Source organism: Chelonoidis abingdonii, chromosome 11 (genome assembly GCF_003597395.2).
Source record: "Chelonoidis abingdonii isolate Lonesome George chromosome 11, CheloAbing_2.0, whole genome shotgun sequence".
In the NCBI taxonomy this organism is placed as follows: domain Eukaryota; kingdom Metazoa; phylum Chordata; order Testudines; family Testudinidae; genus Chelonoidis; species Chelonoidis abingdonii.
Window position 1 is genome coordinate 8,221,219 of NC_133779.1, and position 22,425 is coordinate 8,243,643.

Consider the following 22,425-nt stretch of genomic DNA (forward strand, 5'->3'; position numbering starts at 1 on the left):
AGCTGCTGGAAGCTACACCAGGGAAAGCTGGGGGGGGCGGCACAGGGAGTTTTCCAAGTCAGTTGGGGGGACAATGATGCCAGGGGCCCCCCAGTCCCCAGATGAGCTGCATCAGCGTCCCCACAGTCCAGGCAGCTGGCAGGTCTGGGGCTGCTCTGAGCAGGATCCTACCAGCCTGTCTCTCAATGCAGGTTGAGCCCAGCCCAGCCCGGCTGGCATGCAGCTCTCACAGCACCACGTCTTCCCTCACCAGCCAGGTCATCTCGCTGTCGGGCTCCTCGGAGGGCTCTGGATTTGCCGCTCCCTGGGGCTGGGGTGGGGTCCCTGGAGCCCCCAGCTCCTCCAGGTGCACATGGCCTGGAAGCAAGTGGACAGGATGAAGCACCCAGGCCACTGACCTTTGCCCCTGGCCCAACCTCTCCCAGGTGCCAGGGTGCCTTGTGAATGGGACCCCACTGTGTGGTTGCCAACTTTTGAACAGCACAAAGCTGAACACCCTGCCCCTCCAAGGCTCCGCCCCCACTCACTCCATGACCCCTCCCTCCTTTGCTCGCTGTCCCACACTGTCACACAGCAGGGGATTGGGGTGCAGGAGGCGCTGTGGGATCCAGCTGGGGCTCTGGAGCGGGGCTGGGGATGAGGGGCTTGGGGTGTAGGAGGGGGCTGGGGCAGGGGGTCTGGATGTGTGGGGAGTACGGGCTCCAGGAGGGAGTTTAGGTGTGGGAGCAGGCTGGAGCAGAGGGTGAGAGTCTGGGAGGGGGTTAAGGGTTCAAGGTTCTGGCACCACTTACTGTGGCTTCCAGGAAGCAGCCACCAGGTCCTTGTGGAACCTAGGTGCATGGGTGGCCGGGGAGCCTCCGTGCACTGCCTTTGCATCTGCAGGCATGGCTCTCACAACTCCCATTGGGTAGGCATGGAGCCTGCCATAGCTCTGGGCCTCTGCTGTGCCACTGACCGGAGCTGCCATGGTCGTTTTTTGAACGGGCCTTCTGGTCAAAAACTGGATGCCTGGCAACCCTACACCACTGCCAGGGCAGGGCTGTAGGAACAGGGCACCTGCAGGCCAGGACACTGGGTCTGTGCATGGCAGCCAAAGCAGGGATCCCAGTAACTGTGAGAGCAGCAGGTCTCCATGCAGGGGGGGTAGCTCAGGGGCACTGGGCTCCAGCTGGCACTGGACTCGTGGGTCAGGCCAGCAACCCTCATTCCAGCCCCGCTTCCTTGCAGACTGTGCTCGGGATCCAAGGCTCTTACCCAGGGGGTTCCCAGCAGTTCTGTCCCGCCGCATCCTCCAGCAGAGCAGAACCCCGCAGATCAGCACCACGACAGCACCCAGGCTGAGGAGCAGGGACCAGAACAGCCCGGAGCCTGGGGAGAGAGCCAGGCAGTGAGCTGTGCCCGCCCACAGGCCTGCCACAACCATGGGGCTGACCCTGCCTCTGCCCCACAGCCCCTGAGACCGACTCTCTCCCCACTCACAGCCCCCTGCCAAGACTGACTCCATCCCCTCCTGCACAACCCCTCCTGGCCCAACTCTGTCCCCAGCCCACAGGACCCCCCACGGCTGACTCCCTCCCCTGTACCACAGTCCCTGTGGGTCTGACTCTGTCCCCCCCTCCACAGCGCCCATCCTGAGGTGACCTCCCTGCCCCACCCCACAGCCCCACCTGGGATTGAGTTTCTTGCCTTCAGAACCTTGGCTGGCCAACCCCACCCCCTCTGCCACAGGGCCCGGGGAGGAGGGCGGGTTGTGGGGTAGTGCAGGGCCCTGCGCTGGGGGTAGCTAAGGGGTAGGGTTGCCAACTGTCTAATCACACAAACCCAAGCTCCCTTGCCCCACCCCTGTCCCCTGCCCCAAGGCCATGCCCCTTCTCACTCCATCCCCTCTCCCTCCCCTTGCTGGCTCTCCCCCACCCTCACTCACTTTTACCAGGCTGAGACAGAGAGTTGGTGCGGGAGGGAATGTGGGCTCTGGGAGGGAGTTTGGGTGCAGGAGGGGGCTCAGGGCTGGGGCAGGGAGTTGGGGTTCAGGAGGGGTTGCGGGCTCTGGGAGGGAGTTTGGGTGCAGGAAGGGGCTCAGGGCTGGGGCAGGGAGTTGGGGTATGGGAGGAGGCTCAGGGCTGGACTGACCCCAGGGACCATTCCCAGCCCAAGAAGTCCGGGAGAGGGGGATGTGTTAGAGAGGATTGGGGGCACTAGCTCCCAGAGGCCTCTTCCCAGCTTCTCCCACAGGCCCTGTCCCTCATACTCCTCCTCAGGGCCTGCCTCCCCGACTCCTCCCCCAGGCCCCACAGGCTCTCTGCCCCCCAGATCTGTGCTCTGGGTCTGCCTGCAGGGTTAGCAGCCTCCAGCACCGGAGCCAGGGCTGGCAGGAGAGGGAGCCCCATGGCAGAGGAGGCTGCTCAGAGACCCAGGAGTGGTGCTCCAGTCTGAGCACGGCTGTGAGAACCTCTGGGACAGCCAGTAATCTTGGTGTGATGGGCAGGAACCCTGGTGCTTCCCTCCTGGAGACTGGCCTCCCCCTGGCATGGTCAGGGTGTGACTCCTGCCCACCTCGTGTCTGCAGGAACATGGGCATGGCAACAGAACTGGGCACTCACCGGCCTGCCCGGCACACACCACACTGGCCTCGGAGCCACGGTCACACAGCCCAGAACCCAGCCGGCTCAGCTGGCACTCGCTGATGAGAGATTCCTGACCCGAGCAGCTCACGCCCTCCAGCCAGACGTCGCTGGCCCCATGGCCGAACTGAGCAAACCCCGGGGCTGACAGCGCCGTGCCACAGCCCAGCTGCTTGCACACCACCCCTGCCTCTGGCAGGCCCCAGCCGGCATCACACACGGCACTCCAGGTGTTGTTAATCAGCACCTCCACTCGCCCGGAGCAGGTGCTTGGGCCACTCATCAGCTGCAGCCTCAGCTGGCCCTGATCTGAAACACAAAGCACAGGGCATGAGAGGCTGTTCCCTGCCGCCAGGTGCCCGGATACCCAGCATGGCTCGCGGATGGGGTGTGAGTGTCTGCACAGAGCAGAGAGGAGCCATTTGTATATCACTCCACCTGTGTGCATGTGTGCGTGCACTCCCTCACTCACACACACTGCATCCCCCTATACAATATGCCGCTATACAAGCAGACACACACACACAGAGTCCCATGCACAACTGCTATATGGCTCTGTGCACACATATACACATTGCCTCAAACACACATACACACTGCACCCCCTTACACACTGCTGAACAAGCAGACACAGACACAGAGTCTCATGCACAACCCCCATACGTCCTTATGCACACACACTGTGACGGAGTAGGGGCTGTCTATGTGAGGAATGGGAGAGCAGGGGAGGACTTTAGGGGATGGACTATACCTGAGCCTGTAACCTGAGCTAGGTAAGGGAGGGGGGAGGTCAGCACCTTTGCCTGGGAGGGAAGACAAAGGAAGGGGCCAGCTGGAGGGGGTTAGTTTCAGTTTGGGTTTGGGGATGTGTGGGCGGAATTCAGGGTGTCCTAAGCTGGGATCCAAGCACCCTGAAAGCCCAGAAGGACTCGATGGAGGGGTCCTGACTGTGCCTGCAAGCTCTGCTGTAACCTGTGTTCCTGTTGTCCAATAAACCTTCTGTTTTACTGGCTGGCTGAGAGTCACTGTGGGTCCCAGGAAGAGGGGTGCAGGGCTGGACTCCCCCACACTCCATGACACACACATTGCCTCAAATACACACATTGTCACACGCACACATACTGCCATTAGGGTTGCTAACTGTCTAATCGCAAAAACCCAAACACTCTTGCCCCCTGTCCCGTCCCCTTCTCCAAGGCCCCGCTCCGCTCACTCCATCCTCCCTCCCTCTGTTGCTCGCTGTCTCTCACCCTTGCTTTCATCTGGTTGGGGCAGGTGGTTGGGGTGCAGGAGGGGGTGCAATGTGCAGGCTCTGGGAGGGAGTTTGGGTGCAGGAGGGGGCTTAGGGCTGGGGCAGGCGGTTGGAGTGCAGGAGGGGGATGGGAGCAGTGGCTAATGGGAGCTGCGGAGTCGGTGCTCAGGACGGGGCAGTGCGCAGACACCACCTGGCCATCCCTGTGCCTAGCAGCCAGAGGAATGTGCTGGTCACATCCGGGAGCCATGCAGAGCCAGGGCAGGTAGGCTGCCTGCCTTAGCCCTGCTGCGCCGCTGGACTTTTAGTGCCTAAAATCTCCTGGATTGGTTTCAGTAGCCTCTGGGAGATCGAGGCCTATTCCAGGAGACTCCCAATCAATCTGGGAGGGTTGGCAACCCTAACTGCCACACGTGTATGCAAATATTCATAGACTGTCCCGTGCACATCCCTTCACACACATAGACACACACACACACACACATGCTGCCTCAAACAGGTACAGAGACAATCACACACAAACCCCGAAATGCACACACACACACCAACACACGTAGGCTGACTCCCAGGGTTAGCACCCTCTGCAGAGCCCCCGCCCCACTTCCAGAAGCACAGGCTTCTACCGCCCTCGGTGTTACCTGAGCACACAACACTGGCATCATCTCCGGGGTTACAGCTATGCTCTCCCCAAGGCTTAGCCCTGCATTCGGTGAGGGCAGCTTCTGCCCCTGTGCACTGAACCTCATCCAGCCACACACGGTCAGATCCTTGCCCAAAGTGAGCCCCACGTGGTGCTGATAACGCTGTCCCACAGCCCAGCTGCCTGCACACGACTTCAGCCTCAGACAAGTCCCAGATGCCATCACACACGGTTCCCCACTGCTGGTTATGAAGCACCTCGACTCTCCCGGTGCATCGATTTGTGCCGTTCACCAGTCGGAGCGGAGCCACTTCTGAGATGCCAGCGTCTGCAAATAAACAAGGAAGTAAAGACTCAGGGAGGTTCCTGTGCATCTGATCTCTAGTTACACAGGGAACGTAGCACCTTGAGACACAGGACTGGCTGGAGAGGTAAACTGGAAACTGAGAGCAAGGAAAATGCTGGCTGGTTTTTGTTTTTTACTGTTGTCTGGGAAACAGGACTTTATAAATAAACCAGATCGCACCAAAGAAACGCTTGACTTGTGAAATCAACTTCTCTTCATTCCAGAAACACCTGTCAAGGCCCCACTATGGCAACAAATGGGCAACACTCCTCCTTTAGGAGGAGCAGAGTGGGCACATGGCAGTAGGGGTGGCACCCTTGCTTTACAGTTAGTGGACACTCAACAGTACTGGATATGAAAAGTGTAGGGAACACTGTTCCCATTGAGACATTGCAAGAGGGGTCTGCAGCGTCCCCCAAATCAAAGACCAGGGTGAACAGCACTTTGAACACTTGCTGCAATGTGTAGAAAGACACTCTGCGTTGCTCTGGGGGGATCAGTCTATGGGAGCCTGCAGGGGTCTCCTGCTGCCATGAGAAAAAACATCTCTGGAGTTTCTAAGAATGATCAGTGATAATTTTCTAACATAACAATATAGACTCTGACTCAGGCTGGGCCTGCAGGAGACTGACAGATATAGGAGAATTTATCACAGAATTACAAATGAGAAAGTACAGAGGTGCACGTGATCCGGATCTGATTACACTGGCTATGTGCATACACTAAACTGCCCTGACAGCGATGATGGGGTGTACCAGATGTTTTATGCCCCCTGCTGGAGGCCCCACCACTTCAGCACACCCTGCCCTAACAGGCTGCCCTGCTGGAAGAGAAGAGCACTGAGTTCAGACCTCTAGAGGTTGCCTCAAGGGGTCTTCCACAATCAGCTGCAGGCAGAATCAGTGAGAGCTGGTCCCTCGGCACCTAGAAGCATGGGGAGCAGACAGAGATCAGGGCCCAGCAGGCCAGATGAAAAGGCCTGTTCTTCTACCGGCCCATTCTGGTGAAGCTGTGACAGGGAGGGCCAGTGGGCCAATTTCCCAAAGCTGAAAATAATTATGAGCAAAATTGATTGAGAGGAAAGGTTTAAACCCAAACTGTGAACAATAATTGGGAAATGTTTAGGATGCCCAATAACCTGACAACTCCACAATCACAGAAGACATATTCATTGCTTAAAAAAATATCCTGGTTAAGAAGAGAAGTAATGCAGCAACAAATAATAATAATGATGATTAATAATTAACACAATATCTAACAAATAGAAAATGAGGAAAGCTGAAAGCAATGGCTATAAATTAGTAGTAAGAAGATGCAGACAGTTGATAAGGGAACCTAAAGTATCAGTGTGTAAGCAGAGTCAGGATGAGCTCTACTCTGACATCTGGTGGTGAATTGTGGCGAGTTGTGGAAAAGAACTTCAGGGGCTGATCTTATTTGCATGGGCACACCCACCCCACCTAGCATGAACCCACAGCAGCCTCTGAAGTGGTCACTTGGGCTGCTGTGGAAACCCCAGTTTCTCTGTTACTGGGACAGGAAGAATAAAGTATTTTACCCTGATTATGTGAATCAAGGACAATGAAAATGTTTTATGACAGAGGGACTCGCCATTAACTAAGTAGCACTCACTAGACAAGGGACATGGGTTCCAATGGCCAGTGAATGGAGGAAGGTTGGGGATAGCTATTTGTATTTGAGAGTATGTGTCCCTTTAAGGGCCTGAAACACCCATTGCACCTTCTTTCTTTGCCACTGTTGAATGGCAGAACTAATTCTGATTCTATTAAAAGTCTAGTTACAGACTGTTTTGCTGAATTCACTTTGGGCCAATGGTGTAGCAGTAGTGGGGCTCTCCTACTATAAACTGAAATCACTAAAGAGCTAAAATTACTAAGAGCTGAGATCACTGAGTGCTGTGTTAACTAGTGGGGGGAGCCTGAAGATATATTACTAAGTGACTGGCAGAGCACAGCAGTTTGTAGGGTGGTTGGAGTATCCCACAGGATGGTGAGTGGAGTGAAGCGAGGCAGAATGGAGCAGTTCGTAGGATGGCTGGTCGAGTGGAGTAGCTCATGGTGAAGGCAGCAGTAGAACCCTACAGAGAGGTGGGGCAGTTGACCTCGGACCATGTAAGGTGCCCCTTAAGACCCCATGTGCCCCTTCCCCCCCAATTTCCACCCAGGTTGGGGGAGTAAAACTCTGCAGATAAACTTCTGAACTTTGGGGCTGCACTGACCAGGGGAAGAGACTTTTGGCTTGTTGGACTTAAGACCCTGAGGGGAAAAGGACATTGCCAAACTTACTTGGGGGTGGCTCTTTTGCTCATGGTTTGTGTTATGAATCCTGTTTGTGGTGTTTCCCCAACATAATGCTGCATTGTTTCCCTCATTTATTAAATGGATTTTGCTACACTCAGACTCTGTGCTTGCGAGAGGGGGAGTATTGCCTCTTAGATGCTCCGGGGGGTGGTATGTAACTGTCCCAGGTCACTGGGTGGGGGATCAATGCTGGTTTTGCATTGTGTTATTGAAATGGAACCCCTAGATACTGAACCCAGCCCTTGTTGCTGCCAACTCAGAGGGGCAGAAGGGTTACAAGTGTATATAATCTATGGCCAGTGCACTTCAGTACGGTTATGCTGGGGCTGGTGGGGGTTGCAGTGTTAGTTGGGATAGTTGAGAGTGGTCACTAGGGGCACAGAGCAAAGAGGTAAGAGTCTTTGTGTGAAACCAGGAACTGAAGACAGCCCTGGGTCTCTCTCATCTCTACAGGGTGTGAGGGGTGGGATCGAAGAAAAGCCTAACAGATCACAGAGCACCCCCTCAGGAAGAGGAAAGCAGCAAAGGAAAACAGCTCAGCTGGTTGGCCAGCCCAGCCTGCCCAGCCAAAAGCTGCAGAGGTAGCAGCCGAGCAGATGGAAAAAAGGCCTAAATGCACAGAGGGCCCAGAGGGACGGGCTGTGGTGAGTTCAGGCTGCAGCAGGGAGTGAGGGTGGGTGAGTAAGGAATATAGAAGCTAAGATGAGGGTTGCCAACACTGTTTTTAAAAATACAAGCCAGACCTCAGATGTCCCCAGTCTTGGCTTGAACCCGTAGGGGCAAGTCCCTTTTCCACCCCACCCCCCACTTCCTAGGGCTTCTCTCTCTCCAGCTCTGGATGCTGCAGAGAACCCAGGGGCTCAGGTGCTGGGTCAGCAGCTGCTGCAGGTGGGTTCAAGGAGCCAAGTTGGAGGCTGCAGTTGCTCGTCTTTGCCTGCTGCAGGGCTGTGCACCCTACAAGGGATATCGGCAGAGACTGTGCGAGTAGGAAGACTACTTCCCGGAAGTACTGACCCCCCTGCCAGACAAAGCCTCTTCCTGAGCCTGGCCCTTCAGCGCTACTCCAGGGCACACAGCCCCGTACACTTCCCCTGCCAGACGGAGCCTGCGCCGGGGCCGTGCTCAAGGGCTGGAGTCAGCAGGGGGCCAGTATTCACAGGTGCCTCTTTCCACTCCGCTCCAAACTCTGGCCCCTGAGCGCAGCCCCGTCTGCTTTCTCTAAGAAGCACTGAAGGGTCAGGAGGGGAATGGAAAGATGCACCCATGAGTACTAGCCCCTGCTGTTGAAATACGGGATAAAAGGTGTCCCGTGCTGACTCAGTACGGGACAGGCAAATTTCTGTTTAAATAAGGGACATCCCTTGTAATACGGGACTGTTGGCAACCTTAGATGAGACACCTGTCTGCTTCCTTACTGGGCCACATCACCTTAGGCTACACAAAGGCAACACAGAAAAAGGGGCGGGGTCTATAGTCTGGTAAAACAGCAGAAACGGCTCCATCTGACCCAGCCTTTTCCAAACGCCAACCCTGCAGAATGTGATTGACAGCACCCTGCGGGGTGGCTACTCTGGGTAGGCAGATTGCAGAAGTTCCCTCAGGTGTAAGTCTTTCTGAGCTCAGCAATCAGAGGAGAAACAAGGGAATGCCTTGCACTGTACAGTGGGCCTCCAGCAGAGTCGTTGTCCCTCCCAGAAGCCTCACGGCTGCTCAGATGAAACTGTTCAACACAGTGAAAGAAGAACTGGATGAGCATTTCGTGCCACGCTGCACTGTGGTGTCTGAGCAGGTACGATTTCACTTATGCCAGCCAGAGAACGGTGAGTCAGAGAATGAGTTATAAGAGCCCAGTAGAACCTAATCGAACACTGTGGCTATGGGGAGGTGAGTGAAGAACGTATCAGAGACAGGGTTGTAGTGGGGCTGAGGGTCAGCCAACTATCAGAACGACCCCAAAATGACCCCAACCAGACCATTGCTGGCCTGAGTTCCAGAGAGTTCAGGAGAAGGAAGATGAAAAGAAAACTCAGCAGAAGCGGGACTTTGACAGGGGCCACAGATTCAAATCCTTGGGAATACCGAATCCTGGCGATCGCATTGGGGTGGAAGATTCTCAAGAAAAGGGGGAGCACTGGGATGTTCTGGGACCCCTCGATCCTATTTTGTTAGGGAATCATCTGTTGGAACCAGTGTCACAGCTTGGTAGCTTCCCCGGGGTCCTCTTTCAAGTGTGTGGGCTGGATACCCATACCTGTCCAAAGTTACTATCCATATAGTGACAATCCCAGAGGAAATATCCCTCTTGGTCGCACTCACAAGAACCGTCCCAGGCTTCTTCAGCTGACAGATCTGCTTTTACCAAGCTGGTCTCTGCTCAGGGGTCTTCCTCCTGCCGAGTTGAGACTCGAGTGGCCATCAATCTCTGGGTCAGGTCTGAGGTAATGTCTGGGCCCCCAGACGAATGTCACGGCCCTCCAGGTTTAGTCTGGTGTGTACTTCCCCTGACTGCTTTATCTTTTCCCCCCAACTCATCATTCGTGTGAGATTGCTCCACACTTTCAGCCGCTAAGTAATCTTCCAGCAGTACAATGGCATCCACAAGTGTCACAGGCTGGTGTCACTGTACCCATTCCTTCCTCTGGCCAGGAGGACTTGGGTGAACTGCTTGAGGGTTACAGTCTCTGCCACCTGGGCTCCAGACCTCTTGTTGGGCTTCAGCCACCTCCAGGCATAAGCTCTGAGGCACTGGGCTACTGCCCTCGGTCTAGCCCCAGTGGGGTACCACTCACGACGGGACCACTGTTGATATGTTTCTGGGCTAATACCGGTCTGGTCAAGGATGGCCGCCTTCACCTTGACATAATCCAAGGCATCCTGGTGATCCAATTTTCGGTAAGCCAGCGGGGCTGGCCCCATCAGGTATGGGGCTAGAAGGGTAGCCCACTGTTTTGGAGGTCACTGAATGGCCATGGAAGAGCCCATCTTGGCAAGCTGCAGTGGGAGGCCAGATAGCGTGGACGGATCCTGGGTTGGATGCTATTGGAGTGACAGTCAAAGCCCCTCCAGGCTATAGTAACAATGCCATCTGCTGAACTAGCCTTTCCTGCTGGGCCTGTGGCTGCATGGACAGTTCACTCATCAATTGCTGTTGCTAGTGAGTGATTGGTTGCAACAGCTCCGCCTGGTGTGCTGTTGCTGAGGTGCTTGTTATTGCTGGCTCTCAAGTAACCACTGCGAGACTTTATCAGACTCCACTTCTAATTCTAAGATTCTCCCAAAGCTAATGCACTACAACAAACAGGGGGAAAACCCGTCCCTCTGTCAGGTTTCCTAGTGTAAGCCTATCAGGAGGCTTTGATTGGTGCCCACGTTCTGCACCATGTGTGATGGGGTGGGGGAACCACAACCAGTGCAGGGTGAGCGCACCCCATACTCTGAGCTGCCCTCTGCCTCAGCACTGTGTGGCCAAATGGCTACAGTTGATATAACTGCCTCTACCGCTGGGATGGTATGGCCTACTGATCAGAGTCAGTTAGTCTGCCCTTGTTCTCAGGGGTAGAAAACCTAAAGGTAAGGGCCGATACAGATGCCCTCTCCCTCAGGACTGACCATGTCTCAGGGTTGTGTGGCCCAATGGCCAGAGTCAGCAGAGTTGCCCTCACTCGCAGGGCAGTAGAGTCACCCTAATCTTCAGGGCAGTAAGGCCTTGCAGTCAGTGCCAATGGGCCGCCATCTGTGGTGTGTGTATGTGCTCCACTGGGTCCCAGCCCAGTGCCCTACCAGTGGCAGAGTTCTCCTCCACAGAGTCAGTGGGGCTCCAACCAAAACACACCAACTTCCCACAGCACTATAGCTAGTTCCCCCTGGGCCACTTCCTACCACGTCTCTTGGAGCTGCCCTCGAGATCTCCAGGCTTCCTGGTGCGTGTGGTTCCCAGTGACTCTGATCCTTCTTGGACGTCCACATGCACTTGGGCTTATCTCTGGGTCTCGGTGCCTCCGGCATCCACAGTCAGGGGTTCCAGCTGCTCCTGGGCAGGAACCAACAAAGAACATCTTTCCTCCTCGGTGGTCAGCCCAAACTGAGCCTGGCTGCTCCCTTTCATACTAGTGCTACACCTGGAGCATGCTCAGTAAGGATGTGGAGATGTGACTTCCTCAGCTCACAGCAGGGAGTTAACCCTTCCCCTTCCAGTGTGGGGTGAGTACACGTTCCCAAAGCATGTGGTGCTGCAGTGACTGAAGGGTAAAAGGACTGAAACAGCTATGACTGCACTGATGAAACAGGTAGGATTGCAATTCATCCCACCAGGCTGCATCTGCAGTTATGAGGAGAATGAATTTGTATCACGGTTACTACACGAGGTTTGCTGAGAACTCCAGATAACCAAGGTGAGTACCAGTGTTGCCTATCCTGTGAGTAAAGAGGCAGTGGAGAGAGTAAACCACATCATTGGTTTGATTCTTACAGCCTGAGTCGATGAAGACCAACAAGACTGGGAAATGAAGGTATCGTTTGTTATCTTAGCACAGCCATCAATCAACTATCCCTTACTCTGCTTCTGGGATAATTTGTGGACCCTGCAAACACAGGCCTCCCAGTGACTTGATGTTCAGCAGCAAGAACTGATCAGGCCCCTAGCACCCATACAGGTCAAAGATGCAGTGGACTCTTAGGGCAGGTCGACGCTACAAACTTGCGTCAGCTGCTGTCGCTCTTCTGAAGAAGATGCTCTAAGCCGGGGGTTTTGAACTTTTTTCATTTGCGGACCTTGAAATATTTTGAATGGAGGTGGAAATCTCATACTTAGTCTGTGGACCCCCAGGGTTTCAAGAACCACAGGCTGAAAATCACGGTTCTGTGGTAATGACAACCTTTTGTGACCCCTTAGGCATAGTCTGCAAACACCTGGGGCCTGCGGACCACAGATTGAAAACCACTGCTCTAAGCCGAGGGGAGAGCTCTCTGGTCAGCTTATTAACTCCATCTCCATGAGAGGCAGTAGCTGTGTCCACGGGAGACGCTCTCCTGCCAACATAGGACTTTCTGCATAGGGAGTTGAGGTCAGTATAACTACGTCACTCAGGGGTGCGGATTTTTCATAGCCCTGAGCAACGTAGTTATACCAAAGTAATTGTGTAGTGTAACCCTGGCCGTATCTCAGTGCCTGAGGACAGCATTCCAGCAGGTGGAGGAAAAAGATGAGCCGGAAGGGAGCGTGCCAGACACGAGATGTCAGGAGAGAGGAGAATGAAATGCCCACGCAGGAAGGACAGAAGCTGCAGCAGCAGCTGCATGACTGGAAAAAGCATCCTGGAAAAGAATCCCAAACTTACTCCTTTTTGGAGGGGCTTTACATGGTCATTAAAAGCTAAACAACTTATCCTTGTTGATACCAAAAGCAAGTGCATGCAGCTTACCTCAGCACATTGCCATCTTCTACAGACAGCCTGTCCACAACAGATAGGCCTCACCGAGAGGGCATGAACCCTGAACTCACTGATAATCTAGATCTAACTACGACTGATGTCTCCATGAGTGAATATAGGACATGAGCATGCAGAGTGACAAGGAAACCTGTGTGGATGGCAGAGTACCTCGGTTCCTAGGAAGTTATTGTTTTAAATTCTCATTTAACTGGAAGGGGGGAGGGGAAAGCTCTAGCGATCAGTGCAGACAGCACCAATACCAACAGATGGGGCTGATGCTGAATCTTTATCTTAGTCTTAAGTTACAGAGAATGATTCAGAGAAGGAGCAAAGAAGCCCAGACACAGCCAGAGAATCGCTGATCATGTGAACTTCTGAAAAATGCTAAGAGCTTTGGGGTCAGGGTGGGCTGAAAAAAGACTTTGAACTGTGAGCAACGAAACTCTCTCCTTTTGTTTGATTTCGGCGGTGTTCAGTGAGACAGGACTTTGTACAGGCTTTGTAAATAACCAGGACTGCGTTGCAGAAATCCAGCAATGTCAATAACTGTCTCCCTCCTCTTATTTGATATTCCCCCACTTATACATCGCAGGATCACGTCTGCCCACTTAGCAACAGAATCCTCAATCTCTCCTTTGAACAGAAACCATCCACTTGATCCTGAAAATAAGCTAACGGCTCAGATCAAAAGGCATAACTACAGTAAAAAGTAGTAATTGTAATGTATCGGGAACAAACAGAAATCCTAGCAATGGCCTAGATCCGATGCATGGCAGGGACAGTAAAATTGTCCGTAAGGATGCAGAAAAGGCAGACATGAGAGATGAATATTCCTGTTTTGCCTTTGGAAGAAGCAGGATTACAGGTTAGGTGGGTAAATATAACAGTATTTATGTACTACACGTAAGCACAATCTGAATGAGGCGAAGGACGCTTGCTCAACATACTCTGGGGTGGGTATTTGCTCGTGGTCATATGCTTGCGAATGGTGGTTGTGCTGTTTTCCCAAATTAAGACAGGTTCCTTTTGCCTTTTTATTAGATATTTTCTTTGCTATAGGCAGAGTCAGTGCTTGCAAGTTGGCAAATATTGCCTTTGTGAGGTGCACAAGGCGATGTTTAATTTTCCCAGATCAGTGGGTGGGTGCTCGAGATAGTTCTGTTTTGCTTTGTTTTGTATTGTGTTTCTTCTGTTTTGCATGGACCCTGACCCTTGCTGCCGGCTCCACCTGCCAGAAGGTTGCACATACTTAGACTCTGTAGGGAGACTGACATTCTGATAAGAAACATTAACACTGTACAGAACCAACATAGCCCAGAAAAATGGATTAGAAAGTGGCTAACGGACAGCACTCAAAAATAATTGTAAATGGGAAACCATCATCCCAGGGGCGGTGTTTCTAGTGAGGTCTCACAGGGATCTGGTCTTGATCCAGTGCTATTCAATATCTTTATCAGTGATCTAGAAGAAAATATCAATTCATTGTGGGTAAAGTCTGCAGGAGATACAAAGATTAGTGGAGCAGTAAATAATGATGAGGCCAGGTCCTTTCTACACAGCAACCTGGGTCACTTCGTAAGATGGACTTATCTGAACAACATGTATTGTGATGGGGCAAGGCCAGATCGCTACAGTAAAGTACTGAGGAACAGGTATGTTAGCCCCAGGCTAAACAAATCCCTAGTACCGTGGTAACCAAATGGCAGTTGCTCCAGTTTAATCAAGGCACCTGGGGCCAGTTAAGATCTTTCTAGAAGGCAGTGGAGATAGCTACTTTAATTAGAACACCTGCAGCCAATCAAGGCAGGCTAATCAGGGCACCTGGTTTTAAAAAGGAGCTCACTCCTGTCAGGCAGAGAGGAGCCAGAGGAGAAAGAGCGTGTGTGAGGAGCTGGGAGCAAAGAGATGCAGGAGCTGAGACTGAGAGGGTGTGCTACTGGATGAGGAATTATCAGACAAGTCAAGCATTATCAGACGCCAGGAAAGGTCCTGTGGTGAGGATAAGAAGGTGTTTGGAGGAGGCCATGGGGAAGTAGCCCAGGGAGTTGTAGCTGTCATGCAGCTGTTACAGGAGCACATAGACAGCGCAATCCACAGGGTCCTGGGCTGGAACCCGGAGTAAGAGGCGGCCCGGGTTCCCCCCAAACCTCCCAACTCCTGATCAGACACAGGAGGAGTTGACCCAGACTGTGGGTTCCACCAGAGGGAAAGATCACTGAGGTGAGCAAATCCGCCAATAAGTGCAGGACCCACCAAGGTAAAGGAGGAACTTTGTCACAGTATTTAAACACAGAAAAGTGTGAGGTCACGCATCTAGGAACAGAGGCCCATGTCTTCAAGGGTATTTAGGTGCCTAAGTCCCATTGACTGCACTAGGAGGTGGCTGCCTTAGTCCCTTTTGGGATATAGGCCAAAGAATGGAGGTCACGTGTACAGTACAGGGGACTCTAATGTGGAAAGGAATGACTCTGCAAAGAATTCAGTGGTCATGGTAAAAATCAAGTGAACATGAGCTCTCTGCTCGGTGCTGTGGCTAGGAGGGCCACTGCAATCCCGGGATGTATAAATTGGAGGATGATGTTGAGTAGGATCAGGGAAGTATATGGCATTAGCGAGACCATTACTGGATATTGTATCCAGCTCTGGTGTCCACTCTTCAAACAGGATGGTGACTAATTGGAAAGGGTTCAGAAAAGAGCACCAAGTAGGGTCTGAGTTCTGGAAAATCTGCATCACAATGAAAAAAACGTAGGAAGCTCTTTCATAGAATCATAGAAGATGAGGGCTGGAAGAGACCTCAGGAGGTCATCTCGTCCACCTCTCTGCTCAAAGCAGGACCAACACCAACTAAATCATCCCAGCCAGGGCTTTGTCAAGCTGGGCCTTAAAAACCTCTAAGGAAGGAGATTCTACCACCTTCCTAGGTAACCCATTCCAGTGCTTCACCATCCTCCTAGTGAAATTTGCAAATTTGCAAATGAATGTTAGTTCTGCAGTTTTTCTTTGAAGTTTGTTTCTGAAGTTTTTTTTGTTCAAGTATGGCTACTTTTAAATCTGTTATAGAATGTCTATAGAAGACTGAAGAGTTCTCCTACTGGCTTTTGTATGTTGCCATTCCTGATATCCTGATGTCTTCTTCTTCATTTTCAAATTTGACACCGTTAATTAGGGTTTGAATAGGGACTGGGAGTGGCTGGCTCACTACAAAAGCAGCTTTCCGTCTCCTGGAATTGACACCTCCTCATCAGTTATTGGGAGTGGACTACATCCACCCTGATGGAACTGGCCCTGTCAACACTGGTTCTCCACTTGTGAGGTAACTCCCTTCTCTTCATGTGTCAGCATATAATGCCTGAATCTGTAATTTTCACTCCATGCATCTGAAGAAGTGGATTTTTTACCCACAAAACCTTATGCCCAAATAAATCTGTTAGTCTTTAAGGTGCCACCAGATGCCTTGTTGTCCTTTTGATACCAGCGGCCAACTAGACATTGAACTGTTGATCACTTCCTGGCGATCTAGACAGCTTTCTTTCATCCACCTTTTACTCCATTCATCCTATTTAGTTTAATTTAGAGAAAGTTAAGAGATGACTTGATTACACTCTATCAGTACCTATTGGAGGACATAGAGGATTCTCGAATCCAGCAAGCAAAACAGAACGAGATCCAGTGACTGAAACTAGAGATATTCAGAAATATCAGGGCATTGATACCAGTGAGGTTAATCAATTACTGGAATGATGTATCTAGGGACATGTGAGATCTTCTGGCACTTTAAATCTATACAGGAAGAAGAAGACTAGGTGTCTTTCTTAAAAATCTGTGATAACTCAAACAGAAGTTGTGGCCTTGGCGCAAGAGAGATTCTCTCGCTGAGTTTTGCCGATGGCCTGACTCAATGCTCAAAATGCTCCCTTCCAGCCTTAAACTCTATTAGTCTGAACAGGCTCCACACACAGAGACTGCATGAGAATGGGAGAACAGGATCTCTCCTCACCATTGAAATGAAGTCACCTCTTGGGTAGGGCCAGGCAGCTGAGAAACAGGACAGGGAAATATGGTCCAGCTGTTTAGAACAGGAAGTGGGAAAGCAGCCTGAATCCAATCATAGCTCTCAAAGAACATAACAGGTTCAGGATTAATTTACTAAGATGCAAATTGGCCACAAGAATGGGGATACCAGACCTACTCTTGACAAAGTCACCCTCATTTCTAGTCCATGTAATTGGCTATGGGCTCAATTTAACACCATACCAAACCAGTGGGGCCTGTGATTACATAGTGCCCCATTGTGCCATAGCAGGGCAGGGGATCATAGATTCATTGACTCCAAGGCTAGAACATACCTTTTTGAGCATCTAGTCTGATCCTAGAGCAGAGCTTTTACAGAAACATCCATTCTTGACTCAACCACCACCACCCATGGTAATTTGTGCCACGGTTAATTACCTTCACCATTCTAAATGTATGCCTCATTTCCACTCTGAATATGTCTAGCTTCAGCTTTCAGCCATTGGATGCTGTTCTACCTTCCTCTGCTAGATTGAAGAGCCCAGTATTAAATATTTGTTCCCCAGGTAGATTCTTGTAAACTGTGATCAAGTCACCTCTTACCCTTCTCTTTGTTAATACACTGAGCTCCTGGAGCCTGTCGCTGTAAGGCAGGTTTTCTTATCCTTTAATCATTCTTGTGGCTCTTCTATGACCCTCTTCAATTTATCAACATCCTTCCTGGATTGTGGGCACCAGAACTGAATACAGTATTCCTGCAACGGCCACAGCAGTGTCAAATATAGAGGTAAAATATCCTCTCTGCTCCTGCTCATGATTCTTCTCTTTATACATCTCAGGATTGCATTAGCCCTTTTGACCACAGAGTCTCAGTGGGAGCTCATGCTGGATTGTGTACCTCAACCTGGAAATCTGTTTCTGAGTCACTGTTTCCCAGGATATAATCCCCCATCATGTAAACATGATCTGCATTCTTTGTTCCTAGATGTAGATATCTACATTTAAATGTACATTGTTTGCTTGCACTTAGTTTACCAAGCAATCCAGATCAGGCTGAATCAGTGACCTGTGCACTTCATTATTTACCACTCCCCCAATTTTTGTATCATCTGCAAATTTTAACACCTATGATTATATATTTTATTTTAAGACATTGATAAAAATGTTGAATATAATAGGTCTAAGAACCACTCCCTGCCACATGTGCCATGTTAATTTTATATGTTACAGTTTTTTTAATCAAAATGTTGTGTGGTACCTTACAGAAGTCTTAGTCTATTTCGTCCACACTATTACCTTTATCAACCAAATTGGTAACCTCATCCAAAAAAAGAAAAAAAAATCAGGTTAGTTTGACAAGATCTATTTCCCATTAACCCATGTTCACTTCCATTAATTACATTACCCTTCTTTAATTCTTTATTGTTCAACTCTCATATCAGCCACTCCATTATCTTGCCTGGGATTGATGTTAGGCTGACAGGCCGGTAATTATCCGAGTTATCCCTTTTACTCTTTTTAAAAATTGGCACAACATTAGCTTTCTTCCAGGCTACTGGAGCTTTCCTAGCACTCCAAGACTTACTGAAAATCAACATTAACGGTCCAGCATGCTATTTCCTCGGCTGTTTTAAAACCCTTAAATGCAAATTACCTGGACCTGCTGATTTTAAACTATCTAACTTATGTAGCTTCTGTTTAATATCCTCCTGATATATTAATGGAATGAACAGACTGTTATCATCACCAAATGGTGAGACTATATGATCTCTTTTTCCCAAATACAGAACAAAAATATTTATTGAACACTTCTGTTCTTTCTGCATCGTTATTGATATTTCTACCATTTCCATCTAAGCATGGACCGATATCATTGTCAGGATTCTTTTGGTACTTAATATATTTTAAAAACACCTTCTTGTTGCCATTAACTCTGCTGGTCATAGATTTTTTATTCTGTCTCTTTGCTTCCCTTATCAATTTTCTACTAACTAGAACAATCAAATGGGGGTGAAGGCCTCTCCACACAGCACACATACCGCTCTCTGCAGTAGAGGTCCATAACATCGTGGTGGGGCACTGAGGTCAGCATGAACTCAGACAGGAAAGCATGCTCTATTTAACTTCCCAACAGGCTCTCTGCAGCATCAACAGTGCAAGGGAAAGCAAGAGTTACCTAAGCACACAACACTGGCATCTTCTGCATAATTGAAGTTATAGTCTCTCCAAGGCCTAGCCCTGCATTTGGAGATGGCAGCTTCATGTCCCTGTGCAGTTAACATCATCCAGCCAGGGACAGTTAGATCCATGTCCAAACCAAGCCCCACCTGGCGCTGATAATGGCATCCCACTGCTCAGCACACAACTCCAGCATCATCTAAGTCCCAGCTGCCATCACACCCAGTTCCTCACTTCTGGTTATGAAATACTTCGACTCTCCCAGTGCAACGAGTGTGGCCATTCACTAGCTGGAGCAAAGACACTTCTGAGATGCCTGAGTCTTCAAACACCGAAGGGAATAAACACTCTGAGAGATTCCTGTGTCTCTGATTGCTAGAGATGCTGGGGAACGTAGCACTGAGGGGTCTGAATGGGCTCCACACACAGCGATTGCCTGTCCCGGGCTGAATCACCACCACTGACATCCAGCCCTCATGGTAGTCCCTGAGCTGCTCCCTGCAGCAAAGACCCTTAGCACCACACTGGAGTGTTGGGGTCAGCACTGACTGTGAGGGCAGAGTGCCCCCTGCTGAGTCCCCCTCCCCCTCCCTGCACCATGGTGATGGATGTGGGTTACCTGAGCACCTAACACTGGCATCTTTTCTGTGGTGAAAGTTATGGCTTCCCCAAGGCTTAGCCCTGCATTCACTGAGGGAAGCTTCTGATCCTCTGCAGTGAACATCATCCAGTCAGATGGGATCAGACCCTCACCAAAATCAAACTCTGCCAGGGCTGATAACAGCATCCCACAACCCAGCTGCCTGCACACAATGGCAGTGTGTCAGGTAACTGCCAGTTATCATCACATACAGTTCCCCCCTGCTGATTGTGAAGCACCTCAGCTCTCCCAGCACAGGGATTTGGGCCATTCACCAGTTGGAGTGGATCAAAACCTAGACTGACTGAGCCTGCAAACACCCCAAGAGAATAATGACTCAGAGAGTTTCCTGTGCCTCTGATAGCTAGTGATGCTGGGGAACTTACCGCCTCCCACTGACAGGTCTGAACAGCCTCTAAACACAGCACCTGCCTATCAAGGACTCACGCCCCACTCCTGACATGCAACCATCTCTGGGGTGGAACAGCGCAGCTGAAAGAACAGGCACAGAAACTCATGAGCTGCGTAGGAGAGGGAGTGAGGAAGAACCGTGTCTCCAGTCACTGATCTAGGGGATGTTACAGGTTCAGGAGTATTTAGCTGAGATGGAAATCACCCGGAGCGACGGGGAGAGGAGCCCCACACTTCATAAAGGGATCCCAGGTTTCTACTGCCTCTGAGTGGCTGCAGGCTCCATTCGACCCCAAATCCTGCAAATGGGATCTACGGTTACCCAGCGTCTCATTGTGCTGTAGTGGGACAGGGGGATCACAGCTATCAGCGACGGGGAGGGTCTTTCACTGAGGCACATGTGCTGCTTCCTGCAGCGCAGGCCCTGAGTGCTGTGCTGGGGCACTGGGCTCAGCAATAACTGCGAGGGAAGAGTGCCCCCTACTGAGCCCCCATCCTACTCGCTGCAGCACAGGCAAGGTAAATGGGGTCAGCACTGATACCACAGGAAGAGAGACACTTACTGTGACCCCAAACTGTATCCCTGCAGTACAGGCCCTTAGCACCATGCTGGGGCACTGGGATCAGTGCTGACTCAGACAAGAGAATTGGGTCTGTGCTGAAAGCTTCCCAGCCCAATCCCTGCATCACTCACAGTGACATGATGGAGAAGGATTACCTGAGCACACAACACTGGCATCTTCTCCGTGGTGACAGTTATTGTCTCCCCAAGGCCGAGCCCTGCATTCGGCAAGGGCAGCTTCTGTCCCTGTGCACTGAACATCATCCATCCAGATATGGTCAGATCCTCCCCCAAAGCGAGCTCTCCCAGGGGCTGATAACGCCATCCCACAGCCCAGCTGCCTGCACACGACTCCAGCATCCTTTATGTCCCAGCTGTCATCACACACAGTTCCCCACTGCTGGTTGTGAAACACCTCAACTCTCCCAGCGCAGCGACTCGAACCATCAACCAGTCGGATTGAAGCCTGCTCTGGAAAGGATGAGTCTGCAAATGTACCAAGGGAATAAACGCTCAGGGAAATTCCTTTTCCTCTGATCACTAGTGACATTGGGGAACATAGCATCTTAGATCTGATCAGTCTCTACACACACCAATTGCCTGACACGTGTTCACTCCCCACTACTAATATACAGCCACCTCTGGGGTGTGAAGGGGCAGCTGAGAGACAGGCTATGAAAACACACGGGCTGTGTAGGCGAGGAAGTGAGGAAGAACCCCGTCTCCAGTCACAGCAGTGAGGGATGTCACAGGTTCAGGGGTAATTAGCTGAGATTAAAATCACTATGATGGGGGTAGGATCCCCACACTTCTTAAAGGGACCCAGAGTTTATATTGCCTCTGAGCGGCTGCAGGCTCCATTTGACCCCAAATCCCACAAATGGGATCTACAGTTACCCTGCACCCCATTATGCTGTAGTAGGGCAGGGGGATCAGAGCGATTAGTGATGGGGAGGGTCTATCACTGAGGCGCACGTACTGCTCCCTGCAGCGCAGGCCCTAAGTGCTGTGCTGGGGTACTGGGCTCAGCACTGACTGCGAGGGGAGAGCGCCCCCTACTGAGCCCCCATCCTGCTCCTCACAACACCCACAGTGATGGAGGAGGGTTACCTGAGCACACAACACTGGCATCTTCTCCGTGGTTACAGTTATGGATTCCCCAAGGCCGAGCTCTGCAATCAGAGAGGGCAGCTTCTGTCCCTGTGCAGTGAACGTTATCCAGCCAGATGGGATCAGTGCCTCGTCCAAATCGAGCCCCTCCTGGGGCTGATAACGCCGTCCCACAGCCCAGCTGCCTGCACACGACTCTGGCCTCAGCTAAATCCCAGCTGTCATCACACACGGTTCCCCACAGCTGGCTGTGAAGCACCTCGACTCTCCCAGTGCAGCGATTTGTGCCATTCACCAGTCGGAGCTGAGTCTGCTCTGAAATGCCTGAGTCTGCAAATGCCCCAAGGGAATAAACACTCACTGCATCTGATCACTAGTGACCCTGGGGAAAGTAGCACCTCCCACTTATGGCTGTGAACAGCTTGTTCACTCCCCACCACTGACATTCAGCCACCTCTGGAGTAGGACAGGGCAGCTGAGAGACCAGGCCCAGAAACTCATGGGCTGTGCAGGAGAGAGACTGAGGAAGAACCCTGTCTCCAGTCACAGCTTTGGGGATATTACAGGTTCAAGGGTAATTAGCTGACATGGAAATCACCCAGAGTGTGGGGGGGAGGAGCCCCACACTTCGTAAAGGGATCCCAGGTTTCTACTGCCCCTGAACAGCTGCAGTCTCCATTCAACCCCAAATCCCACAAATGGGATCAACGGTTACCCAGCATCCCATTGTGCTGTAGTGGGGCAGGGAGATCAGAGTGATCAGCAATGAGGAGGGTCTCTCACAGAAGTGCACGTACAGCGCAGGCCCTGCCTGCAAGGGGAGGGCATTTTTATTGAAACCACTACCCTCCCTCCTACAGCCGTCACCACCCTGGAACACTGGGGTCAGCACTAACTCCAG

General features: G+C 51.4%; 1 protein-coding gene across 1 annotated transcript in view; it reads right to left on the reverse strand.

Moving 5' to 3' along the window:
- Positions 1 to 226: 226 nt before the first annotated feature.
- Positions 227 to 22,425, reverse strand: part of LOC116823142 (scavenger receptor cysteine-rich type 1 protein M130-like) — a 91,621-nt gene continuing 69,422 nt past the window's right edge. The window contains 14 exon segments of the mRNA XM_075071251.1: positions 227 to 357; positions 1,255 to 1,368; positions 2,601 to 2,930; positions 4,512 to 4,841; positions 10,006 to 10,107; positions 18,800 to 18,884; positions 18,886 to 18,965; positions 18,968 to 19,123; positions 19,421 to 19,552; positions 19,555 to 19,621; positions 19,624 to 19,741; positions 20,175 to 20,181; positions 20,571 to 20,900; positions 21,525 to 21,854. Of these exon segments, the coding sequence (XP_074927352.1) occupies positions 227 to 357; positions 1,255 to 1,368; positions 2,601 to 2,930; positions 4,512 to 4,841; positions 10,006 to 10,107; positions 18,800 to 18,884; positions 18,886 to 18,965; positions 18,968 to 19,123; positions 19,421 to 19,552; positions 19,555 to 19,621; positions 19,624 to 19,741; positions 20,175 to 20,181; positions 20,571 to 20,900; positions 21,525 to 21,854 (2,312 nt within the window).